This window comes from Heptranchias perlo, chromosome 15 (genome assembly GCF_035084215.1).
Source record: "Heptranchias perlo isolate sHepPer1 chromosome 15, sHepPer1.hap1, whole genome shotgun sequence".
NCBI classification, from domain to species: Eukaryota; Metazoa; Chordata; class Chondrichthyes; order Hexanchiformes; family Hexanchidae; genus Heptranchias; species Heptranchias perlo.
Genome location: NC_090339.1, coordinates 39,190,915 through 39,214,507, shown reverse-complemented (window position 1 = coordinate 39,214,507; position 23,593 = coordinate 39,190,915). Strand labels below are relative to the sequence as shown.

The following is a 23,593-nucleotide window of genomic DNA, read 5'->3' as shown; positions in this document are numbered from 1 at the left end:
GAACATAAAAATGAAATTTTAGAAACATGAACCCAGGTTTTACCTTTGAAGCTGCCCATGTGTATCCAGGTACCAGGAGACACTGCTCGAGTGTTTGTATCACCCTTGGCCTTTCTACATGCCCTCACTACTGGTGTGGAACAAAATTGAAGAGGAGATTTTTAAAAATGCTGTAAATCTGGCATAATGACAGAACACTGGAAATACACAGCAGGACTATCAGCACCTGAAAAGAGAAAAGGCTGCATGACATTTCAAACGGATTCTAAAGGTATTCTGACAAAAAGATCTTTGACTGAAATGTTAACCTGTCTTTTTCTCTTTTCAGATGCTGGCAGCTGCTGCATATTTCCAGCATCTTCTCTTTTTAAACTGAAGTGTAACTGTCCTATTTCTAAACAAATCTTCATCTTCCTTCAGGTTTTCAGTTTTCTTCACAGCCAGTTGACAGGAGGAGCTGGAGTTTGGCCTGATGCCTTGTGTTGTCTGGAGACTTGACCTTGAACATTACTTTTGATAGGTTCTGACTCTGGGCTGTATGCAGAGCACTTGTTTCATTACTACTTAAGCTGAGATTTTATTCTTCTGGGTAGGCGGGTTGCGATCTGCCATCGCAAACCTAATGAGGCCAATCAAAGCCTCTTCCAGGTTTCGCACCCGGCAGTCAGCCTGATTGACAGGCTGGCTGCCGACAAGAGCTGCACATCCGAGGTGGTGGGGTGGGTGGGGCGGTGTAGAAAGAGACATCATCGGCAGTTAGGATAGAAATGGGGGGGGAGGGGGGCGGCGGGAACAAAGATTAGAGTGGAGACATCAGATATCAGGATCAGAGTGGGGGGAGATCCAAGCAGCATTGTTTTTTAAGGTATATTTATTTAATTTGTTAACAATGGGAAATGTAATTTTATTTAAATCATTTAGTTTATTTTTCACTGATTTGGCCCTTCCTGCCTGGTTTAACCAGGCGTCAATCGGAAGCCATGGGAAAGCCGCTCAGGCAATGTTAAAATCTTTTTAACTATCCAATACCTACATTTGCTCCTTTAATTATCAGCCCGCCGGATTTAAGTGGGGGCAGGACTTCCTGGTGACTGCTGTACGCACGCACACAGATTTGCCTGAGTCTCATTCAAGAATATGCTGGTTCCAGCCGGGATGTCTGCCTGCTCCCAAAAAACAGCGATTTGGATTGCCCCCCCATCCCCAACCCATTTGTTTTTCCCTTTTAAAATTGTGCCCCATGTAATTACTTACCTTTTGTATAATAACTTAAAATCTAAGCTGAAATCTTCATGGCTTCCACATACAGTTTTTATTTAGTTCAAATCAAAATAGATAATGTTGTAAATACAGACCTGTCTGAATCTGAAAGAAAAATGATGTTTTAATGTTTTGGATGCACACTCCCAATCAGAACTCAGAATTTTTCAGATAAAGCATCTCTACTTGAAGCATTAATCTGTATTTTTTTTCTTTACAGATCTGGTGTGCATTTCCAGCATTTTCTGTTTTCACATCAGATTTACAACATTCAGTACTTTTTTCTTTTACTTATCTGACTTTGGCAACAGCACAGAATGACAGCATGATGGAGGGAAGAACAAAACTATTACAATTGCTACACTTTATAACCTTGGAGCATATCTAAGTGGTCCAACCCCCTTTTTCAGGGTTATTATGTAAGCTTATCTGCACTCATAACAAGTCACAAGTGAAAGGATCCATAGCCAGTCTAGTATAGCAACAGCAAACTCACTAACACTTGTGAATATGATGGTTCGTGGTGTTTCTAAGTTACAATCCCTGTGTGGATTGCTTTGTGGGCGAGCGCGGCGGTTCAGAGCTTCTGCATTTAAAAGATTTGAAGTTTGTCAGCCTGCTGTGAATCTACAGAAAACAGCCTTCAGCTTGTCAACTGGGTTCTCCAGTAACATATCTGAGGGCAACAGGTGAGACAAGATTCCAGTTGTTTTTCAAACAGAATAAACAGAAACTAAAATGGAAACATTAGGCTGTATATAACCCTAGCACAGGATGAGATTTCTGTTAGCAAGTCTATCCTCCTATTAAGTACTGATGTGGAGATGGGGTCAGGTTGTGGAGGTGCTGGGTCTGGTATTAAATACTGGTGTGGAGATGGGGTCAGGTTGTGGGGGTGCTGGGTCTGGTATTAAACACTGGTGTGGAGATGGGGTCAGGTGTGGAGGTGCTGGGTCTGGTATTAAACACTGGTGTGGAGATGGGGTCAGGTGTGGAGGTGCTGGGTCTGATATTAAACACTGGTGTGGAGATGGGATCAGGTTGTGGGGGTGCTGGGTCTGGTATTAAACACTGGTGTGGAGATGGGGTCAGGTTGTGGAGCTGCTGGGTCTGGTATTAAACACTGGTGTGGAGATGGGGTCAGGTCGTGGGGTTGCTGGGTCTGGTATTAAATACTGGTGTGGAGATGGGGTCAGGTTGTGGAGGTGCTGGGTCTGGTATTAAATACTGGTGTGGAGATGGGGTCAGGTTGTGGAGGTGCTGGGTCTGGTAATAAACACTGGTGTGGAGATGGGGTCAGGTTGTGGAGGTTCTTGGTCTGGTATTAAACACTGGTGTGGAGATGGGGTCAGGTTGTGGAGGTGCTGGGTCTGGTATTAAACACTGGTGTGGAGATGGGGTCAGGTTGTGGAGGTGCTGGGTCTGGTAATAAACACTGGTGTGGAGATGGGGTCAGGTTGTGGAGGTGCTGGGTCTGGTAATAAACACTGGTGTGGAGATGGGGTCAGTTTGTGGAGGTGCTGGGTCTGGTAATAAACACTGGTGTGGAGATGGGGTCAGGTTGTGAGGGTGCTCGGTCTGGTATTAAACACTGGTGTGGAGATGGGGTCTGGTTGTGGAGGTGCTGGGTCTGGTATTAAGCACTGGTGTGGAGATGGGGTCAGGTTGTCGGGGTGCTGGGTCTGGTAATAAACACTGGTATGGCCCTTTGGGCCTGCTCTGCCATTCAAAATTATCATGGCTGATCGTCTAACTCAGTACCCTGTTCCCGCTTTTTCCCCATATTCCTTGATCCCTTTAGCATTAAGAAATATATCTATCTCCTTCTTGAATATATTTAATGACTTGGCCTCCACTGCCTTCTGTGGTAGAGAATTCCATAGGTTCACCACCCACTTAGTGAAGAAATTTCTCCTCATCTCGGTTCTAAATGGCATAACCCGTATCCTGAGACTGTGACCCCTGATTATGGATTCCCTATCCATCGTTAACATCCTCCCTGCATCTAGTCTGTCTAGTCCTGTTAAAATTTTATAATTTTTGATGAGATCACCTCTCATTCTTCTAAACTCTAGTGAATATAGGCCTAGTCGATCCAATCTCTCCTCATACGTCAGTCCTGCCATCCAAGGAATCAGTCTAGTAAACCTTCGTTGCACTCCCTCCATGGCAAGGACATCCTTCCTCAGATAAGGAGACCAAAACTGTACACAATACTCCAGATGTGGTCTCACCAAGGCCCTGTACAACTGCAGTAAGACATCCCCGTTCCTGTACTCAAATCCTTTTGCAATGAACGCCAACATACCATTCGCCTTCCTAACTGCTTGCTGCAGTGGGGTCAGGTTGTGGAGGTGCTGGGTCTGGTATTAAACACTGGTGTGGAGATGGGGTCAGGTTGTGGGGGTGCTTGGTCTGGTATTAAGCACTGGTGTGGAGATGGGGTCAGGTTGTGGGGGTGCTGGGTCTGGTAATAAACACTGGTGTAGAATCATAGAAAATAGGAGCAAGAGTAGGCCATTCGGCCCTTCGGTCCTGCTCCGCCATTCAAAATGATCATGGCTGACTGTCTAACTCAGTACCCTGTTCCCGCTTTTTCCCCATATCCTTTGATCCCTTTAGCATTAAGAAATATAGCTATCTGCTCAAATGACTTGGCCTCCACTGCCTTCTGTGGTAGAGAATTCCACAGGTTCACCACCCTCTGAGTGAAGAAATTTCTCCTCATCTCAGTTCTAAATGACATACCCCGTATCCTGAGATGGTGTCAGGTTGTGGGGTTGCTGGGTCTGGTATTAAACACTGGTGTGGAGATGGGGTCAGGTTGTGGAGGTGCTGGGTCTGCTTGCCACCCATCCAGTTTTGACTGGACCGTCCACTTTTTTGTGAGGGTTATTTGCGTCTGGTAGGACTGCTTTTAGGAATAGAGGATTTGGGGGAGGAGCAAGGAAGACACCACAGAGCAGGAGTAGCTGCCAGAAGAGGGAGGAGGAGAAGGAGGAGTGAACTGCACAGGAAGCCATATCCAGAGAGGGTCTTCAGGTAGCACTTCTCCTACCTCAACTTAACTAAAGAGCAATGTATGAGGCGCCTTCACTTCACCAAAGAGGCTGTCACCGAGCAATGTCACCTGCTGTAGCCACAACTCCAGCCTCTAACCAGGGCATGGACAACACTGCCTTTGGTTGTCAAGGTCACCATTGCCCTTAACCTCTATGCCACAGGCTCCTTTCAGGCTGCAATAGGTGACATTAGCAACATCTCGCAGTTCGCTGAGGAATTTCGACATTCTCAGCAGCTGAAATGAAACAGAGGGACAAGGATTAGTTTCTTGTGTGAGGGAGAGCAGAGAGAAAGAAGTGGATGTTCAACACATCTGCAGCTTGTCATGCAGAGTGTGTGGGGTGATGGAGAAGTCAGAAGAGTAAAAGAGGATTAGGTATAAAGAAACCCTGTGCGGCGTCTCCTCCAGCATTGTTAGTGGCCACGGCTTACACTTTGCCACTTCCCATGATGGCCAGGACACTGTCTTCAAACGGGGAGAGGGTGTGCAGATAGACTATTCCTCCTCCAGTGGTAGCCTGTTGCCCGCTGCTGTGAGTCACCTTCTCCTGCAAGAAAGAGTGAAGTGTGTTGGTGAGAGTCTTGTGAGGTGTTTGGAGAATGTGGCTGTCATGGTAGAATAGCTGACTGTGTGTGTGTGTGTGTGTGTGTGTGTGTTGTGGGCATTTGAAATTTGTAATCAATGCCAGATTATATTGTGTACACTGAAAAAGGGAAATGGTAATATAGTGATTATGGTAATAGACCAGTAATCCAGCGGTTGTGAGTTTAAATTGAATTTAATAAAATCTGATCATTTTTGGGCGAGTTCCATTATGTGGTTGCCTCTTAATGTCCTCTGAAATGGCCTAGCCAGCCACTCAGTTGCTAGTGAAGGGCAATAAATGTGGTTTTACTGGTGTTGCACACATCCTGAGAACAAATTTTTAAAAATTTGATATGAGGGAAATTTTTTTTAAAATGTTATGTTTTTAAATACTCTGATCACTCCTCTTCAAGTTTCACTCTATTTATAGATCAATTGTCAATATGGAAAACGGTATTTTGCAATCTAAATTCATTAAAAATATCACCACAAACATTTAAAAAATAAATCGAGTTGAACAAGAGATGTGTTTTTAAAGTAAGGTACATTCATTCACAAAATTGTTGATTATCACTGAATGTCAGAGACGCTTCAGAGATCTGTTAATGATTTTAAAGTGCAGTGTCCTATAGTTACCCCATTAAGAATCAAGAGGCAGTGAAATATCAGTTTCTGTGCAGACCGGAGCAATAATAAACTACACGTTGGATTGGCTCTATAGATTATTAGAAGCTTCCTGCACACGGTGTTACGCTGGTATTATTTGTTTCCATTTTTATGTCCTGGGCTCTGCCCCAAGACTCACAAGTCTGGATCTATTATTTAGGTACAGAAGTTACCGAGCCAAATTAATCCCTACTGCAAAAACATTAAATAACGTGAACTACCAGTGCCCGAGGTGGAAGTGGGTTCTATGATCTCCTAACTATGTGTAAGCAAAATTTATTTATAAGGAACAATAGATCAATGTACATTGTTTTATTGTAGTAATCATCTAACATAGTATATCCTCAGCTAACTAGTCTATAAAATCATATTGCACAAAGCCACTGAGTAACAGACCTTAAGAATCCTCTTCATTTTGTCATGTTGTCAGACTACTTGTCCGATATCCAGTCTTTGGAAACAGTGCAGTGGGTCATGTGTATCACAGAGCTAGTAGATTTTTTTGAAAATTTTGTTTGATTTATTAGACTGGCAATTTTATTGTGGCAATCCAAGAAATGATTAATAGACTGCGTCTCTAGTGATTTGTAAAACAAAGTCCCTGTCTTAAAAAATAATTTTCACCTAATTTACTTTTGGCTGTTTCAGTTTTAATTATTTAGCATTTTTCTCACATGGTTTGGAGCCTCCAGAATCCACACTCCTATTATCTGCACTGTTGACTGCCTGACAGAGTTTTCAGGAGAGTCAGAGCTTAATTTTGTGTAATGCAATTGAGTGTTTTTCACTGATTATTTAGTCTTCCGAATTCGAGTATCTGGTAGAATTTACTATCCATGAAGCTCTGATACTTTGCTCTAAGTCCAGGAGGTCAGCTGTCAGCATTTTATTTTCAAGAATGCTCTTATCTGCAAATGCTGGGATCTAAATTGACCAGTCAGAACTCTCCATTTCAGGCTAAATTGGGTGATTCTCAATTATCCACCAATTTCTTTAACCCCTGGAAGGGATTCCCCTGCATTATGCCGATATTCAGTAAACAGACAAACAGATACCTGATTATCCAGCATTTTCTGGAGTAATGATATTTTTATCTATAAATTGGAGCCAAAACTGCTACTGAATTAATAGTGGGTGACAATGTTTTTCTGTTAAACAAGTGCATGAGTGACAGAACCAAAAAAGCTGTGTGTTTATTTATTTCTCCTCACCAGGCAAGTGATTTGGCACAGCGTTAACATCCCATAATAAATCTTACAAATTTCTCCACTTACAGGGTGGAGTTTAAATTTTATATAAAAAGTTCCAGAGATAGAGAAAACTTTCCATTTCGGTCTATTTAACTATACTTATGAGTGTTGGTAAGATGGTGTCAATTATTGTCTTGTGACTTGTCAGAAGTGCTTACATTTGTATTTTTGTATTTTTCAAACTTTCATAGTTAAGAGAAAGTAAAGAAAGAAAGACAGATTTACATTTATATAGCACCTTTTCATGTCTCTCAGAAATGCTGAAAGGACTTCACATACAATGGATTTCTTTGAAGTGCAGTGACTGTTGCTATGTAGGCAAACGTGGCTGTCATTCTGCATCATCATGATTCTGTCATGATTCCACAAGCAGCAATGACCTGAATGACCAGTTATTCTGTTTTTCTAATGATGTTAGTTGAGGGGGAAATATTGACCAGGACACCAGAAGAACTCTCTGCCCTGCTACAAATAGCACCATGAGATTTTTAGTGTCCACTTAAGCCACCAGAACAAGCAAATGAGATCTTGGTATAACATCTCATTCAAAGGATGGCATCTCTGACACAGCAGAATTCCCTTAGTCTGCATTGGAGTTAGCCTAGATTGTGTGCTCAAGTTTTACTTGCCAACACTCACTTTCTGGGCTCACACATGAATAATGGTCACTTTGGTGGGGTACTGGAGGGTGCCCACTGAATTATACTTCAGCAAGGACACAGTGTCTTCAGCAGAGGAGAAAACTGGCACAATAAAAATCCATATTGCTATATAAATCGGTTAATACTAAAAATATTTTAAACTGTACAGTTTCTTCTAAACTGCTTTTATCAATCTGATGTTGATTTATATGCGAAGGACATAATGACCATGACACATTTCTTTGACTGATTATGTATTGCCTGGCCAAATTTTACATGAGTCACCAATATATCTTACAAGCAACCTTGCAGATATTGAACTGTGGGTCTTGATTTTGATATGAAACTTATCAGGATACAAGGACAAACTTCAAAACATAACTCATGATGAAGAGCTAAAAGTTGTCCTTACACTGATGATACAGTTCACCTTCACCCTTAGCCTTCGTCTCGCATGCCTGTCTGCTCCTATTTTCTAATGACGTGCAATAATTGACACTATCTTAACTACACTCATCAGTAGCCCCCCTGATGGGTGTACATACTGTTGTACTAAGCCATACACACAGGAGCATTCCAGGCTAATTTCCTAATCTGTGCGTAGATGGCTGGTCTCTCCTGGGGGAAAAGTATGGCACTGCTGTGACAAAATTGTATCATATACATTGGCTTCTTTCTCTATATGTCATGGTACAAATTAGATTAATAACCAGGTTCACTCCCAGAAAATGGACCAACTTGTTTTGATGCAATAGCCCCAGAATATAGAGATTGTATCTAGCCAGGCATCCGAGGGAGAGCCAAACATTGAATTTAAAACCAAACACCTTGTGGGTTTTATTTGCGTACATGTTTGATTGGTTGCTCTTTTTGACCTACTTGAATTTAGTTTGTCCCGATCTAATTTTTAAAAAGTATTTCTCAGCCTGTCTGGTTCAACGTCTGTCAGAAAGAGATTGATAGGCCAGAGAAGCTCTGTGAATGGGCAGCAAAAATTCACAATGTAAAGGAGAGTATTGCACTTTAGCGCAGCAGACGTGCCTGTTCGTTATTTTTCCTACTTTCCAAAGAGGAATAGTTAGGCCTGTAACTATTGTAAATCTACAGCGTGCCATTACTTCTGGTCACTTATCCATTTATTGGTTAATAAATCTGTTTGGCAGACTATAGCCTAAGACATAGGAACATAGGAACAGGAGTAGGCCATTCAGCCCCTCGTGCCTGCTCCGCCATTTGATAAGATCATGGCTGATCTGTGATCTAACTCCATATACCCGCCTTTGGCCCATATCCCTTAATATCTTTGGTTGCCAAAAAGCTATCTATCTCAGATTTAAATTTAGCAATTGAGCTAGTATCAATTGCCGTTTGCGGAAGAGAGTTCCAAACTTCTACCACCCTTTGTGTGTAGAAATGTTTTCTAATCTTGTTCCTGAAAGGTCTGGCTCTAATTTTTAGACTGTGCCCCCTACTCCTAGAATCCCCAACCAGCGGAAATAGTTTCACTCTTTCCGCCCTATCTGTTCCCCTTAATATCTTATAAACTTCGATCAGATTACCCCTTAACCTTCGAAACTCCAGAGAATACAACCCCAATTTGTGTAATCTCTCCTCATAACTTAATATTCTAGTAAACCTACGCTGCACTCTCTCCAAGGCCAATATGTCCTTCCGAAGGTGCGGTGCCCAGAACTGCTTACAGTACTCCAGATGCGGTCTAACCAGGGTCATGGTCTAGTGAAGTTGAGGAAAATCAAATGAGGGAACATGATATAACCAGTAGCCAAAATGCAGTATCCAGGCTTTTCTATTCGATCTCTGGGCTCACTACAAACTACCTTCATATTGGGTAGATAGGTAAAGGCACACTCTAGGTCATAAGGATGAGGTCTTGTCTATGGGAGTAGTCTGAGATACTGAGCCAAAGAAATATATTTAGAGTAAAAATACAAAATCGCAACAGTTACACTTTATGTAACCCTCTTGGACTATCTCCCCCCTGGGCCCACGATCTATCTCCCACCCCCAGGTGTGCGATCTCCCTAAGCCTCCAATTTCTCCAGCCTCCCGGGCACCAATCCCCTGAACAGGCCCTTTGAGCCGCTGCAACGCTCATAGTGCCTTGCTGGCTTGATTTTATTGAGGTCTGAGGCCCAATATCAGGGGCGCATCAGACTTCACCTTTCAGGCAAAGGGATCAATCCAAAAACGGGCGCGCCCAAATTTCTAGGCCAATAATTTCTTTCAAAAGGGAATTAGATCGTTTCTTGAAAAAGAGGAATGTTAAAGAGTACAAAAGGCAAACAGGAGAGTGGGATTAGATCTATGTGGATCAAATGGAGAAAAACACCAGCACAGACACTGAATGGCCTGTTCCTGTGATTCCGCGATGCTAGTTTTTAAAATGCTGAAAGGATTGGATAATGGCAATTCAAGCAGATAATTTAATTTGGACTTTGAGTGTGGATCTAGAGCACAGGACTATAAAGCTAACAGGATGTCAATGCCTTGGAGAGGGTGCAGAGGAGATTTACCAGAATGGTACCAGGGATGAGGGACTTAAGTTATGTGGAGAGACTAGAGAAGCTGGGATTGTTCTCCTTAGAGCAGAGAAGGTTAAGGGGAGATTTGGTAGAGGTGTTCAAAATTATGAGGGGTTTTGATAGAGTAAATGGGGAGAAACTGTTTCCACTGACAGGAGGGTCGGTAACCAGAGGATACAGATTTAAGATAATTGACAAAAAATCCAAAGGGGAAATGAGGAGAATTTTTTTTTTTTACACAGCGAGTTGTTACGATCTGGAATGTACTACCTGAAAAGGTGGTGGAAACAGATTCAATAGTAACTTTCAAAAGAGAATTGGATGTATACTTGAAAAGGAGAAATTTGCAGGGCTATGGGGAATGAGCAGGGTAATGGGACTAATTGGATAGCTCTTTCAAAGAGCCGGCACAGACACGATGGGCAGAATGGCCTCCTTCTGTGCTGTATGATTCTATGAAACCTCAAGCAAGACTTGAGAATAGAAAGGAATTCTGTTTTTCTGGATATTTGTAAGATTTTCCCAGGCAAAGCAGTTAATGCTGTGTCAACTAAACCTATAAACAAGAGCTGGGACTGAGGGTTAAAGGGATAAGTACAAATAGTGATGATTGACTGTTACATTGAACTTGAGTGTTTTTGAGTTGCTGGAACCATGGAATGCCATGCCAAGCATGGCAACTGGTCAAGGATGTATCACGTAGGAGGCAAGGAAAGATAAGTACCCTGGAGTTTTGCTTCATTTGCCTTTGGCAGAGCTGGAAGAATTCCTCCGAACATATCCTCAGAAGATTTAATGGGTGGGCTAGAGTCCATGCTCGGGATGATTGTATAAGGGTCTGTGGGAAGAATGGGCTTGATGGAGTGAATGTCCTTTTCTCTTTCTGTACTTTAAAATGTTCCCTGTAATTGTAGAATTTAAATTAATTGCTCAGTACAACATTTAGCTATGATTCTACTAGAGATTTAATTGTTTTCTTGTTTAATGCTCCAACAGGTCAGATGATAAAGTGATAGTGCACTTCATCAATCGAAATAATAAAAAGTTAACCGCAGTGGCAAAGGAGGGTGAAAGTATGCTTGATGTAGTGATGAACCACAACTTAGACATTGATGGATTTGGTGAGTGTCCAAAATGCAGAATATCACTCTCATACATTACTTGTATTCATATCTCAGTCAGTTGTGTGTGTAGTTTTCAAAGCTGTACGTCATGTACTTTTCTCTTCTCCTGCTCTGAAGACGCTTATTTTTGCTGAGATACGGTTCCACAGGCAACAGTCGCCCTCCAGTACCTTGCCTAAGTGACTATTCTACCGTGAGCATTAGCAGTGAATTGCCATAAGCATCCTACCATGGGGTGCATCACAAAGAAAAGTTCAGATGAAGGAGACATTTCAGCCCATCTAGCTTATCTCTCATAACTGCCCCTTGGATGACTCTACTACCCTACCTGGAAAACCATTTCAGTTGTTAATCATTCTTTGTGTGAACAAGTGCTTCCTGATAGTGATTAGGGGCAGGAACCTTGTTGATCTCCATCCCTCCTCCCCCATTAGCAGAGGAGATAGCGTCCAATTGTAGTGACGCAACAGCCACCCTCAGCAGAGACTTGGAATTGATCTAGCAACCTTCCTGGTACCTGTGACAGCTGCTTACTTACAGCTGCATACATTGCCCTCAGGACATTGGCCAGGGTTCCACCTCCCGATCGCCATCCAGTGTCCCATAGTATGCCTGTGTGGATGGCAGGTGAGGTCAGAATCAGGCTTGGCTGTGATGCTGTCCATAATCAAATAGCCTGTTGACATTTATTGTTCAGGCTCATGGATGGAAAAAGGTCACTCTGGTGAGGTACTGGAGGGCTGCCAGTGCCCGTGGAACTATACCGTAGCAAGATCAGAGCCTTCAGGAGAGAAGATGGGAAGACAGCAAAAGAAGTCTAACTTTTGTTATTACTACAGGTGCATGTGAAGGAACCCTGGCTTGTTCAACATGCCACCTAATCTTTGACAAGGAGATTTTTGAGAATTTGGATGAGGTCACAGATGAAGAATTGGACATGTTGGGTTTAGCCTTTGGACTGTCTAACACGTGAGAAATGCTTTTCCAATCAAGAGTGTGTTCTAGCTGTGAATCTATTGTGTATAAATGCTGTCAAATCCCTTTCAACTACAATGTTTTTTTTTACAATTCACCCCCCACCCCCCACCCCACCCCACACCCCCACCACCAAAGGCACTGAAGGGTGGCTTCATGGGGTTTGATAGGTGCCCAGTACTTTACCCAGGTAGTTGTTCTTCATATGTGAGCCCAGACAATGAGTGTCAGCACACAATTTAACCACAGAGGGATCATAGCTGAGCCTGACACTGACCTCAACTGACATCCACACATTTTTCCATCAGAATCATAAGATCATTTTGGTTGAGGAAGGCCATTTAGCTCATCCATTCAGATAAAAGCTACAGTGCCCTCATCACAGTATCTGACTCTTTGCTTCTTAAATGATTCAGCAAGAACACAAGCTGAATTTGTTTTACCTCTCCTGAGGCCAAGGGTATTGAAGTAAATACCTCTACCTGCCAACTGATCAGCTAGCTCAACACAGACTGGGAGTTGAATCTAGAATCTTTTGTTTTTTTATAGCTTTTACCTCCTGAGTCATTCAGGGAGCTATAGAGAAAACAAACTAAAAGAATGGCCCTGTGTTTCCTGTAGGTTAATTTCGATGGGAGTCCAGTGCAATCTACCAGAAAATGGCAAGGACACAGTCACCCCGGATTCCTCGGTGACTCCATGAGTTCTCAGTTGTCCTCTTCATTTTTCCCTTTCCCATCTTGTTCAGCATCCATTGTTTTCTCCTTCTGACATTAAGTGCTTTGATATGTCTTCCAGCACATGAAGAGCATTTGTTGCTTACAGGCCATGTCACTGAGAAAGACCACAGGATGGCTGATGTGCGAAATGAAAAAATGTCATACTGATGTGGTGTGTGGTGCTCCTAAGAGGTGGGACAAAGCAGAAGGGGCTTCACTGTACATTTAGCTCATGCTAAAACTGAGCTGGGAGTACTCGATGCTGACACCAGCTGTATGAAATGCAAAGTGTTTTGTTCCCTAGCACGAACATCCCCCACCTTGATAAGCATAAAAAAATAGAAATTGGGACCATCATATGTGCTGCTTTAGGCTATATTAGCAGGCAAAGTTCACCCTTGTCCTTTCAACTAGTATTAAAGTTCAATGACAGTTGAGGGATTTTGAAACTATCTCTGCAGTACTATTTCAAAGGGAATGTCAATAGACAAGAGCTTCTACATGGAAGAAAACTGTCTGACTCATTCAAGTAACACCCTCTCAGTAAACTGAAAGCAGCAAAATGCCAGTGTCTGGAGCCTAACTGGGTCTACTTGATCTGATTGCATCACAGGGACCACAGATGTGAGTGAAGTCTTTCATGTGAGCAAATTGAACCTGGTGCTGCGCTATTACTATCTCAATATCCTACTTATTGTACATCCACTGCAATTATTGTGAGGAGATGTCTAAACATAAATGGTAAACAGTAGTTAATATGCTCATTTTGGTTCTTCCCATGATTAAGAGAATAGTGATCCGCTTTTCTACGTTTCCTTTTCTCCTGAAGGTCATAAGATTCCACAGCACCCGATATCCTCCAGTATGTAACTCTGATAAATGTGTAGGTTGTTCTGAAACCTGCAGAACAACCCTAACCAGAATGTTTGCTTTGTGATTCATTTGGCCATGTAAAGATTAGAAGCTTTTATTTTAAATGAGATACAACCTTCAGCATTTTAGAGCAGACATTGTAGGCATGAAATTATTTCTGCTTTAAGATCAATCTTTGCACTTTTGCTTTAGATAAAATCTAGATATACCTAACTCAAAGTATAACTGTCCCTAAGGCTAGGCACCAATTCTCCCAGAATTACAGCCTTTTGCCAAATCCAAAACTGGACAAGGGGCAAAATCATTTGGGATAATCATGGTTTGAGTTCTTTGCTGGTGATAAAAATTAATTGAACCTTAGTAACCACAACAATAAATACCTCATTCCACAAGGGATGAAAACTGGGAAAAAAATTAGAAAATATTTTTTAAAATGTTCTCACAGCACTGACCATTTTCATTTCCAGGTCCCGTCTGGGTTGTCAAATTTGTCTAAAGAAGTCTTTGGATGGAATAACTGTGAAGGTACCAAAGGAGCTGTCCAATGTCAGAAGAGCAGTCGGTGCAAAAGGGCAGTGATGCGGCACATTTTACAATGTCAACATATCTCAGTAACAAGTCCTACTCCTGCTATAGAAGACACAAAACTACATCACATTATATTAAGAAACTTTAACTAGTTCTCAGTAAAGACTAACTGTGGTATTGCTAATGAAGATATCAGTGATGGATGGGACTGGTAATGGTTAAACATTAAACTGGTTTGATATTGACTTCATAACGAAGTACAGTAGACTAAGCTCAGTAAGAAAAGTGCCTGTTGGTGTTGGAGAAATTTACTGTTTCTTTTTGTAAAGTTTGTGCTCAATGCGATGGATGTAAATGCTGGGGAGTAAAACACTGTCCCCTTCTGCACCCAGTATCAACATCAAGCATCCACAAGTCAAGCTATATAGCTCAAGTTAGATGCAGGGTAAAGCTTCCAAATCCCAGCCATAATCGCAGAAGAACACCCCCTACTGCACCAATATTATTATTTCCACCAGGAACAGCATTTGCCTTGCAGGGGCCCCATGCAAAGGTTCGGGTTGGGGCCCCCACAATTTAATAGACAATAATACTAAATACTACCTAATCTGGCGTCAAATCCGCACTCGTATGATTGTGAAAAGGCATGTTTGCAATAGGTAATACAAAAATAGTTGACAAAATGATCAGGGATCAGCTATTACCTTTCACTGGATCCGCACAGGCCCCTGTGCAATTGCACGGGTTGCACGGTCCCAACCCCCCCTCTTATTTCCAGGTCCCACAGCAGCTATTCTGTGACCTTGGAAAAGAGATTGCCACATAAGTAACTAATTAGGTGTAGTTCTGTGGTGTGGGCTGAGATGGCCCAAACTCATTTCACAGCAATCTTCAAAGGAAACATTCATCCCATCAGTCTGAAATGGCTTTGAGCCCAGATCCCAGAGCTGAAAGGTTAGTGTCTAAACCACCACACAATTTAGTGCCTAAAGAAAACATTGTTATATGATAACTCTGTACATCATAGGTCCAATTCATTCAATGGGAGACAGTGACAGCAAGTTATAAACGTGACTGGAGTTTTGTCTTGCAATTCATCTGTGACTTGAGTGCAGTGGGTCAAAAGCTGATTCTGTGCCTCCAGTGACAGTCACTGTTCTCATTCTATGCTTCTCACACCCCTCCCCCACTTAGTACCTTATATGTAGCACGGATCCCACAAGGCTTGGCTCTTTCTCACTTCTATGATTTACTGCATCCCCTACTCAGACATCAAGGAGATTTTAAGAGAAAACTTTGGACACTTTACCAACCTCAATTGTCCCTCCTTTTCTGAAGCTTTGTATCGTGGCCAGTTTGGGTGTTTATGTTCTGCCAGGAGTCACTGGACAGTAACGAGGAAAGCGAGCTGATTTTTCCCACTCCCTAGCTTAGGGACCCTAAAGGTACCATTAGTACCCAATTTTTATGCAGGAGGGATCAGCTATCTTAGCATTGACTTCGGCCAATTCGATTCACTCCACGTGATATCAAGAAACGGCTGAGTGCACTGGATACAGCAAAGGCTATGGGCCCCGACAACATCCCAGCTGTAGTGCTGAAGACTTGTGCTCCAGAACTAGCTGCGCCTCTAGCCAAGCTGTTCCAGTACAGCTACAACACTGGCATCCACCCGACAATGTGGAAAATTGCCCAGGTATGTCCTGTCCACAAAACGCAGGACAAATCCAATCCGGCCAATTACCGCCCCATCAGTCTACTCTCAATCATCAGCAAAGTGATGGAAGGTGTCGTCGACAGTGCTATCAAGCGGCACTTACTCACAATAACCTGCTCACCGATGCTCAGTTTGGGTTCCGCCAGGACCACTCGGCTCCAGACCTCATTACAGCCTTGGTCCAAACATGGACAAAAGAGCTGAATTCCAGAGGTGAGGTGAGAGTGACTGCCCTTGACATCAAGGCAGCATTTGACCGAGTGTGGCACCAAGGAGCCCTAGTAAAATTGAAGTCAATGGGAATCAGGGGGAAAACTCTCCAGTGGCTGGAGTCATACCTAGCACAAAGGAAGATGGTAGTGGTTGTTGGAGGCCAAGCATCTCAGCCCCAGGGCATTGCTGCAGGAGTTCCTCAGGGCAGTGTCCTCGGCCCAACCATCTTCAGCTGCTTCATCAATGACCATCCCTCCATCATAAGGTCAGAAATGGGGATGTTCGCTGATGACTGCACAGTGTTCAGTTCCATTCGCAACCCCTCAGATAATGAAGCAGTCCGAGCCTGCATGCAGCAAGACCTGGACAACATCCAGGCTTGGGCTGATAAGTGGCAAGTAACATTCGTGCCAGATAAGTGCCAGGCAATGACCATCTCCAACAAGAGAGAGTCTAACCACCTCCCCTTGACATTCAACGGCATTACCATCGCCGAATCCCCCACCATCAACATCCTGGGGGTCACCATTGACCAGAAACTTAACTGGACCAGCCATATAAATACTGTGGCTACGAGAGCAGGTCAGAGGCTGGGTATTCTGCGGCGAGTGACTCACCTCCTGACTCCCCAAAGCCTTTCCACCATCTACAAGGCACAAGTCAGGAGTGTGATGGAATACTCTCCACTTGCCTGGATGAGTGCAGCTCCAACAACACTCAAGAAGCTCGACACCATCCAAGATAAAGCAGCCCGCTTGATTGGCACCCCATCCACCACCCTAAACATTCACTCCCTTCACCACCGGCGCACTGTGGCTGTAGTGTGCACCATCCACAGGATGCACTGCAGCAACTCGCCAAGGCTTCTTCGACAGCACCTCCCAAACCCGCGACCTCTACCACCTAGAAGGACAAGGGCAGCAGGCGCATGGGAACAACACCACCTGCACGTTCCCCTCCAAGTCACACACCATCCCGACTTGGAAATATATCGCCGTTCCTTCATTGTCGCTGGGTCAAAATCCTGGAACTCCCTTCCTAACAGCACTGTGGGAAAACCGTCACCACACGGACTGCAGCGGTTCAAGAAGGCGGCTCACCACCACCTTCTCAAGGGCAATTAGGGATGGGCAATAAATGCCGGCCTTGCCAGCGACGCCCACATCCCGTGAACGAATAAAAAAAATAAAAAAATAAAAATTGAACCTAGGACCTGCTGAGCTGTATGATGCTACCTTTAACAGCTGGGCTTGTGGCTGAAATAATCTTCATTCTAAATTTATCTGGATATGGATGTAAATTTGACACGAGAATTCTACTTTAACACACACAAATAATTTACATCATTTGTCCATATTTTAGCTCAGTGGGAGCACTCTCACCTCTAAACCATGTCATGGGTTCAATCGCCACTCCAGAGATTGAGCACATAATCTAAGCTGACACTTCAGTGCAGTACTGAGAGATGTAAATGTTAAACTGAGGCCCTGTCTGCCTGCTCAGTTGGATGTAAAAATCCCATGGCACTATTCGAAGATGAGCAGGAGAGTTCTCCGGGTGTCCTTACTAACTTTTATCCCTCAATCTACAGCACTGAAACAGATTATTTGCTCATTTATCACATTGTTGTTTGTGGGACCTTGATGTGCACAAATTGTCTGCTGTTTTTGGCGCCAGGTGATCATCTGGACTGTTTTTTGGTCACCTGAGGATGTAGGAGAGGAATTTTACAGAGGATTTTTTTCCCTTATTGGCCTTGAGTTTTTTCTCTTTTTTGCCTCTCCTTTTTGCAGGAGATTACATGGCTGCAGGGGTGGGTAGGAGGGAATGTGTTTAGCCATGATGGTCCGGCCATCATGGTGTGCGGCAGACTTGATGGACCAGCTGTTTTTTTCCTGCCCATCAATTTCGTATTTTCATACATTACAACAGTGACAACACCTCAAAAGTAATTAATTGGCTGTGAAGTGCTTTGGGATGTCCTGAGGACATGAAAGGAACTACATAAATGCTAGCAAAATTGAAGTCAACGGGAATCAGGGGAAAACTCTCCGGTGGCTGGAGTCATACCTAGCACAAAAGAAGATGGTAGTGGTTGTTGGAGGCCAATCATCTCAACCCCAGGACATTACTGCAGGAGTTCCTCAAGGCAGTGTCCTTGGCCCAACCATCTTCAGCTGCATCATCAATGACCTTCCCTCTATCATAAGGTCAGAAGTGGGGATGTTCGCTGATGAATGCACAGTGTTTGATTCCATTCTCAACTCCTCAGATAATGAAGCAGTCTGTGCCCACATGCAGCAAGACCTGGACAACATCTTGGCTTGGGTTGATAAGTGGCAAGTAACATTCGCGCCAGACGAGTGCCAGGCAATGACCATCTCCAACAAGAGAGAGTCTAACCACCTCCCCATGACATTCAACGGCATTACCATCGCCAAATCCCCCACCATCAACATCCTGGGGGTCATCGTTGACCAGAAACTAAACTGACCAGCCACATAAATACTGTGGCTACAAGAGCAGATCAGAGGCTGGATATTCTGCGGCAAGTGACTCACCTCCTGACTCCCCAAAGCCTTTCCATCATCTACAAGGCACAAGTCAGGAGTGTGATGGAATATTCTCCACTTGCCTGGAGTGCAGCTCCAACAACACTCAAGAAGCTCGACACCATCCAGGACAAAGCAGCCCACTTGATTGGCACCCCATTCACCACCTTAAACATTCACTCCCTCCACCATCGGTGCATCGTGGCCACAGTGTGTACCATCCACAGGATGCACTGCAGCAACTCATCAAGGCTTCTTCAACAGCACCTCCCAAACGCCTACTCAGACCTCTACCACCTACAAGGACAAGAGCAGCAGGCGCATGGGAACACCACCACCTGCACGTTCCCCTCCAAGTCACACACCATCCTGACTTGGCAATATATATTCCTTCATCATCGCTGGGTCAAAATCCTGGAACTCCCTGCCTAACAGCACCATGAGAGCACCTTCACCATACGGACTGCAGCGGTTCAAGAAGGCGGCTCACCACCACCTTCTCAAGGGCAATTAGGGATGGGCAATAAGTGCTGGCCTAGCCAGTGACACTCACATCCCGTGAATGAATTAAAAAAAAGTTTCTTTGTTACTTCTTCATCTATATTTGGTATATTTAATCATTTTTAAAATTTAGGCAGACAGTTTCATCACTAGAACTGTGCTTATTAAATACAATGAAATGCATGATATGTGGGTATGAAAACCAGTGGCAGAGCTGGAATCCAGCAATTTCAGGCCCAGGTTTCCAATTTCCAATTTGGCCTCTCCTACAGAAATTACCTTCTTAGACAGCCAAATGCAATTTCTAGCCCCCCCCACCCCACCTTCCTCCCCTCATATCTGACACATCTAAACTAAGAAATTGACGGAGCTGGGCCTGTGTATCAGCATGCTCACATCATGACATTATTTTGCATTAAGCTGATTAACTGAACCAGATGAGTGTGTCCTGTGAACCAGAGGACTCGGTCGTTACTCCCACAGCAGATCTGGAGGGCAAATGAAAAAGTGGGTGTTTGCTGCGGTTGTGCGTGTTTAGGTCAGTAACTTAATAATTGTCAGTGCCGCACTTATCAGGAGTTGAGAACACTGCATTAATGTAACACTGCCTTTTATTCACCCCCTTAAATTGCTCCAATATCACCACCAGTGATAGACCTGTAAACGTCAGTTCTTTACGCTAGTGCTATACACTTCTGGATTACAGGGAATGTTTTATGCTGAAGACTCTGGCTGACCAGCAGGGGGCAACATTGCTATTAACTGTGGAAGTTTGTTGTGGATTAGCCACCTTTTATAAAACCAGATGGATGGTGGGATGGCTGGGATGGAGGACAGCATACATGTGGCTAGGGGTATGGCCTAGGAATAAAAATATTAAAATTATATTAAAGCAAATTTTTTCAGCTATTGTGTGGCCTCAACATTCAGTTATCATAGTAGGTACAGCACAGGAGAAGGGCATTCAGTCCGTCGTGCCGTGCCAGCTCTTTGAAAGAGCTATCCAATTAGTCCCATTCCCCTGCTCTCTCCCCAGAGCCCTGTAAATGTTTTCCCTTCAAGAATTTATCCAATTCCCTTTTGAAAGTTACTACTGAATCTGCTTCCACTACCCTTTCAGGCAGTGCATTCCAGAACATTACAACATGCTGCGTAAAAAAATGTTTCCTCATGTCACCTCTGACGTTTTGCCGATCACCTTAAATCTGTGCCCTCTGGTTTCCGACCCTTCTGCCACTGGAAACAGTTTCTCCTTATTTACACTGTCAAAACCTTAGCACAGAAGTCAATAACCAGGGGACATAGATTTAAAGTAATTGGTAAAAGGATTAGAGGGGAGCTGAGAAATTTTTTTTCACCCAGTGGGTGGTAGGGTTCTGAAAATCACTGCCCAAAAGGGTGGTAGAGGCAGAAACCCTCATCGCATTTAAAAAGTATTTGGATGTGCTCTTGAAGTGCCATAACCTACAAGGCTACGGACCAAGTGCTAGAAAGTGGGATTAGGCTGGATAGCTCTTTTTCAGCTGGCACAGACACAATGGGCTGAATGGCCTCCTTCTGTGCCATAAATTTCTATGATTCTATGAAAACCGTTCATGATTTTGAACATCTCTATCAAATCTCCCCTTAACCTTCTCTGTTCTGCGGAGGACACCACCATCTTCTCCAGTCTCTCCACGTAACTAAAGTGCCTCATCCCTGGCACCATTCTAGTAAATCTCTTCTGCGCCCTCTCTAAAGCCTTGACATCCTTCCTAAAGTGTGGTGCCCAGAATTGAACACAATACTCCAGCTGAGGCCTAACCAGTGTTTTACAAAGGTTTAGCATAACTTCCTTGCGTTTGTACTCTATGCCTCTATTAATAAAGCCCAGGATCCCATATGCTTTTTAACAGCCTTCTCAACTTATCCTGCCACCTTCAAAGATTTGAGTATGTGGACCCCCTGATCTCTCTGTTCCTGCACCCGCTTTAAAATTGTACCATTTAGTTTATATTGTCTTTCCTCATTCTTCCTACTAAAATGCATCACTTCACATTTCTCTGCGTTAAATTTCATCTGCCATGTGTCTGTCCATTTCACCATTGTTTACTACATTTCAGAATTTTGTGTCATCTGCAAACTTTGAAATTATATCCTCTATACCCAAGTCATTAAAATATATCAAAAAGAGCAGCGGTCCTAATACTGACCCCTGGGGAACAGCACTGTATACTTCCCTCCAGACTGAAAAACAACCGTTCACCACTATTCTCTGCTTTCTGTCCCTTAGCCAATTTTGCATCCACACTGCCACAATCCCTTTAATCCCATGGGTTTAATTTTGCTAACAAGTCTAATATGTGGTACTTTATCAAATGCCTTTTGAAAGTTCATATACACAAATTCCAAATGCACTACCCCATCAACCCTCTCCACTACTTCATCAAAGAACTCAATCAAGTTAGTCAAACATGATTTTCCTTTAACAAATCTGTGCTGGCTTTCATTTATTGGCCCATACTTTTCCAAGGGCCAATTTATCTTGTCCTGGATTATTGTCTCTAAAAGTTTCTCCACCATCAACGTTAGGCTGACTGGCCTGTAATTGCAGGGTTTATCCCTCTCCCCTTTTTTGAACAAGGGTATAACATTTGCAATCCTCCAGTCCTCCAGCAACATCCCCATATCTAAGGAAGATTGGAAGATTGTGGTCAGAGCCTCCTCAATTTCCACCCTTCCTTCCCTCAGTAACCTAGAATGCATCTGATCTGGACTGGGTGACTTTTCTACTTTGAGTACTGCCAATCTTTTAATTACCTCTTCTTTATCTATTGTTATCGTATCCAATATCGTTACTACCTCCTTTACTGCTTCAATATATATCAAAAGAGCAGTTAGGTAAGAGGATTATTTACTTCAATGCAGTCTCTCTCTCATGACAGGGATTCCTGGCTCTTGCCTGTTTACCATCTCCTTGCTTAGGAACTGCAGATTTAGCTGCAGTGACAACAGCTCCTGGGACTAGCTGCCCCTCTCCTTGGTGGTGGCACTGAACTTCATTTAGAGGCTCTGATTTTGCAGCCACAGGAGTAGTTCAAATTGGTTTGGTTTTGCTATTTTATTGCAAACTCCACAATGCCAACAAAAGAAAACTATCAAGGACCAGATAAAAAAAAGTTTTGCTGACCAGATTACATAAAAATAGGAAATGGTCAAAAAAGACAGGTGGCAACTTACCTCCTCCATTTTTATTGTGACGCATTCATGATTCTACATTCAGTATGTTAACAAAGCTGGAGGATTAAACTACTATTTCAGCTAATGATCAATGAATATGACTGTATATCATATTATGAATAATAAAACTTATAATTTATCAACTTCACTGTACAAGTGAGCAATGTACTGTTCTGTTAAAAAAAAGTATATAAGGATTTTGAGGAACAGGAAAAGACAATTAAACAAAACCCCACCTACCTACCTTCTCAACATATCCTCAACCCCTTCTGTGTCCAGAAATGTACACAGCTGTTTCTTAACCTTTTCATACTGTCTGCTTCAGTGTTCTTGTCTGGTAACTTATTCCACAACTATTACCCTTTGGGTGAAAAGCCTCTGCCTGACTTCACTTCTTACTCCTAGCTTCCTCATTTTTAACTTGTGTCTCCAGTTATTTGAACCAACCACCACAGTGAACAATTTGACTACATCAATTTTGCCAATTCCCTCAAAATCTTGCAAACTTCAATTAGGTCACTTCACAGTCTGTTTTCCAAATAAATAAACCCAACTTCCTTAACTTTCCCTTATAACTTGAAAAATTCCAAGCTTTCTTCATAAAAAAATTGATGTTTCATGTAAGTTCACCTTTTTAAATATTCCTAATATGGTTGAGGTCTTTTATAGTTTTATTTGCCACAGTACAATATTACTGTCCAAGCATCAGCTGATTGAGTATTACTGATTGACTTAAAAGTAGTATTTTTGAGTTTAGTTATAGTTTCCAAATCTATCTCGTTCTTTCCCAGGACCTCTCAGGCACTGCCATGCACAAAATATTGGAGCAAGAACATATAAGATTGATGAATGGTCAAATAAGAACTGATGTCTGGAAGAACTTCTTCATGTGAAGAGTAATCAACACTTGGAATAGTCTTGACGATAGGTTAGTGGAGATAAAAACCTTAGACTCATTCAAGATCCAGCTGATGGGGGGGGTGGCACGGGAGCTGGAACAGTTTTTTTTTCCTGAACAAATGAGCAAAGTCGGACCAGGTGACTCCCTCATCTGAATTTATCTTCTGATTCAAAGTACCTAATGTAAAGAAGATGCCGCATTATCGTTTAAGATTGTACAAATAGCTTGGCCCAGAAATCGCTCAGGCCAGTTATCTTGGTGC

General features: G+C 43.0%; 1 protein-coding gene across 1 annotated transcript; it reads left to right on the top strand.

The window, feature by feature from the left end:
• Positions 1 to 1,687: 1,687 nt before the first annotated feature.
• fdx1b (ferredoxin 1b) lies at positions 1,688 to 14,481 on the top strand. The gene is made up of 4 exons (XM_067997110.1): positions 1,688 to 1,949; positions 11,006 to 11,130; positions 11,973 to 12,102; positions 14,168 to 14,481. Exons 1-4 carry the CDS (start codon positions 1,771 to 1,773, stop codon positions 14,277 to 14,279), a joined length of 546 nt encoding a protein of 181 aa, XP_067853211.1. The 5' UTR covers positions 1,688 to 1,770; the 3' UTR covers positions 14,280 to 14,481.
• Positions 14,482 to 23,593: the final 9,112 nt, after the last annotated feature.